We start from the raw sequence: 3,599 nt of genomic DNA, 5'->3' as shown, positions 1-3,599 counted from the left end.
TGTATGTTTGGTGGCCCTGCCAGGCAGGGGGGTTGGAACTACATGATCCTTGAGGTCCCTTCCAACCCGGGTCATTCTGTGATTCTGTGATGACTTAGCACCTAGCAGTACCATTTCCAACCTCATCAAAATCTTCAGCCATTACTAACATGTTCAGATCTTTCCCCCAGAGGCACTCCCCTCTAACTTAAAACAAAATAATACACAACAGCATTCAAGCTAAAAAGCCCAGATGCTACACTCTGGGTATTTTCAGTTTCAATAAATAACACTTTGACATTCATTAATTTCCCTTTCCCACAAGATCTTGTCTTTCACTCCCAACATGTCATGAAAAAAATAAAAATAAAAATGACAGGTAACTCACCCGTGCGAGTTCTAAGTTCCACCTTTGTTTCACCTTCTCTGTTTAATTCTGTTACTTCACAGGTGTAATTTGCATCCTTTGCTTCTGAACTTTTAAGTTGTAGCGAGGCATCACCCTTAGCTAAATCCGCCTCAGCAGCAAAGACAGCCGATGGAAGTGACGGGTCCCTGTAATAGCTCTGATTTGGTCCATGAAAAGCAAAAACGACTCGATCTTCTACCATCCACCTAACATGCATCTTGCTAACATTGGACTCACGGAGGTTAGTCACAATGCAAGGTAAAATAACTACATCATTACAGGCGTATTTCTCAACAAATTTCGTTGCGTCAAACCGCAGCTCGGTGGAACCTGGAAAGAGGAATGAAAATGAACACATTTAGCATTAGTTCTTAATATGACAGAGAAGAAACAGAAGAAAAAGCACGACAGCGTGAGACTTGGGAAAATAAGTACTCTTACACTGAAATAAGAAAAACTCTGCTTCAAGGGAGTAACAAGAAGAAAAACATCCACGTACTGTGCAAATATCAGATCCTCATTTGTTTCTCACTCCAGGTGGAGCCAAAAGCCTGCAGATTGAGCACGTCCCTTTTATTTCCCCTTTCCTGCCCACTGGAGGAGTGTACATCAAGTAACACGCAAGGCAAGATCCTCAGCATTTGAGCATATAGCGAACAAAACTGAAAGTAGGATCTGTAACACCAGGCTTCCTGTTTAATAAGCCATTAGAACTAGTGCATCTAGCAATATCATTCAATGGAAAAAAAAATAAATCATGTTATCATTTCATCGCTGCCACTTCTAACCTTTCTCTCCCCCCCCAGTTCTAAAAGAGCATTAATAACCACTGTTTCAAGAAAAACCCAAATTCAATGCTGAGCCTCGATCTGAATGAAGATCCACTCCCAGTTCTTGAGATTAACACGAAGTATGACATCAGCATTACACCAGGGAGCCGAAGGAAGGTTAACTGAATTAGCCTGACTGCCAAGTACGAAAGCTTTCAGTTCTTCCTTTCCAATATTTTCAATCATTCATACGAAACCACAGCTCAGCTGAACAGCAGTCGGCTCCCGGAATTCCCAGCACCATGAATCATTCAGAACGCCTGGCTACCTTCGCCTGATAAAGCCCAAAGGTGAGAAAAGCCGACTACTTACCATAAGGCAACGCCACCCCTAACTGTAAGCACACTCATACACCCTGCAGTGAGTCACAGCCCAGCCACTTCGAATCACAGAACACCCCGCGTTGAAAGGGACCCATAGGGATCGCCAAGTCCCAATACTCACGCGTCTGACACAGACGTAGTATTCATGTTCTCAAACCAGTCAGAGCTTACTACCGACTCCCAGAGCTCGTAATTAACAGCAGCAGGGTAGTATGGTTTGGTTGTGGTTGGACTCGATGATCTTTTAGGTCTTTTCCAACCTGAGCAATACTACGATTAAACACTCGCTGTGCAGAGCAGCACTTCACAGTGAATGATACTCAGAGACAGTGCTGTGCTGCCTTTTTAGCCACGTAACTAAATAAAAATAAATATTTTTTTTTAAAAAAAAGCGAAGAAAAGCAAAAATAAGAAAATCAAGCCCAACACCGTACCCAAATCCAACACGACGGCTCTCCAGCTTCCACTGTTCATCCAGGAACAGACTTCGCATCCCTTCTGTTTGTTTTCCCCCTCTTAAATTTATTTTGTTTTCCTTCCCTTTAGAGCTCACACGTTCGCAGGACGAATTAACATCCCGCTCTGGCTCCATTTCAGCGAGCAAAGAGATTTCCAGCTAAAGAGGAAGCGACTCGACGTTCTAAGCGCTCACCGATACACGCCGATCCTTTCGAAGGAGCGAATCGACGGCGGGCAGCAGCCCATGCCCGGTTCCTCCCCAGCTCGGCGCATGGCGGCTCGCAGACGGCACAGGGCTGAGGCACGAACCCGCCGAGGCTCTCTCCTCCCAGCAGCTCCCTCCGAAGAGCCCAGCCCCTCCTCCGCGCCGTCTCCCCGGCCGCTCTCTCCCAGCAGAACCCCCCGCCATCGGCCGAGCCGGGCTCCGTCCCTTTTTCCCTCCATCCTCACCTACCTTTGCCCAAGACGGCGAGAACCGCTCCGGTGGTCAGCAGCCACATGGCGGAGCGCCAGCTGGGCAGCACGGCCCGCTGCCAACCAACCTCCAGAGCGGCAGCCGCAACGGGAAAAAAACCGGGCTGGAAAGGCGCAGCCGCGCACATAGCGGAGCTGGGCGGGACGGGGAGGGACGAAGGAAGGAAGGCGGAGCTGGACTGAGCGACTGCGGACTCTGCCGTCAGGGGTGCCGCCCTCTGGGGCTGTGGTGCCCGCTGACGGCAGTTCTGGCTGTGGGAGTGTGCAGGGCTCGCTGTCTACCGGGCGGTGAGCCGGGGGCAGTTTTCCCCCTCCCTTCCTCCCTTCCTAGGAAACTGGGAGTAGCCCGCGGGAGCGGCTGGATCTTAGAGCTTCCGTGGGTGTGTTTTTCAGGCGAGCGTCAGCGCCCAGTTTTATCTCTCCGTTCCCCCGGCTCTGAGGTGGCGGTTCGCAATCCCCCTTCGCATGGCGGGAAGCCGGAGGCGGCGCGGGCGGGCGGGCTGACCCGCGGCGGGCTGCCACAGCCCCTCCCGCTGTCAATAGTGCGCTGTGAGGGAGAGCATCGAGGGGCCCAACGAGTTAAAACGCGGAGGGATTTGCGAGCCGCCCTCTCAGCATCCCGTTTGGCAACGCAACTCGGTCTAAAGCCAAAAGGACGGAGGGTTTCCTTCAGTCCTTCCTGCGTTGGGCGCGTACTGGCTCTCTGCAAGCAGCCCTCTGGTAATGGGAGAGTTGTCCTCAGGGGTTTGGAGCTATTAATATGTATCTCTGCTTTCAGCCCTGTGTGTTGGTGAAGTGTGAAAACAGAAAATAAATCGGTTCTTGGATATATTTGGGGAATGCATGCGTATGCATGTACATATATATATATATGTGAATGTTCTAAGAAGTCCCAAAGTTCAACAGAGGATGAGTTAGTGAAAGCCAGGGCAGAATGAAAATGCTGTGGGAAACTGAATTCCCATTAATGTCTCATCTTCTGGTATTTTTTAGCTGTGACATGACTATTGGCTTCAAAAGGGCTGACAAAAGCAGGACACGGGGAAATGGTTTTAAGTTAAAAGAGGGAAGATTTAGGTTGGATGTTAGGGGGAAGTTCTTCACTAGGAGAGTGGTTAGGCCCTG

The 3,599-nt window shown here is 49.7% G+C and overlaps 1 protein-coding gene across 1 annotated transcript; it reads right to left on the bottom strand.

Annotated features, from left to right (window-relative positions):
- Positions 1-29: 29 nt before the first annotated feature.
- LOC107306766 (leukocyte surface antigen CD47-like) lies at positions 30-2,914 on the bottom strand. The gene is made up of 2 exons (XM_015850114.2): positions 2,455-2,914; positions 30-718 (listed from the first exon to the last, which is right to left on the bottom strand). The coding sequence occupies exons 1-2, from the start codon at positions 2,600-2,602 to the stop codon at positions 315-317; spliced, it is 552 nt and encodes a 183-aa protein (XP_015705600.1). The 5' UTR covers positions 2,603-2,914; the 3' UTR covers positions 30-314.
- Between the last annotated feature and the right edge of the window lie 685 nt (positions 2,915-3,599).

This window comes from Coturnix japonica (genome assembly GCF_001577835.2).
Source record: "Coturnix japonica isolate 7356 chromosome 1 unlocalized genomic scaffold, Coturnix japonica 2.1 chr1random1571, whole genome shotgun sequence".
Taxonomy (NCBI): domain Eukaryota; kingdom Metazoa; phylum Chordata; class Aves; order Galliformes; family Phasianidae; genus Coturnix; species Coturnix japonica.
The sequence above is the reverse complement of the archived record's forward strand: the minus strand, read 5'-3'. Positions and strand labels throughout refer to the sequence as shown.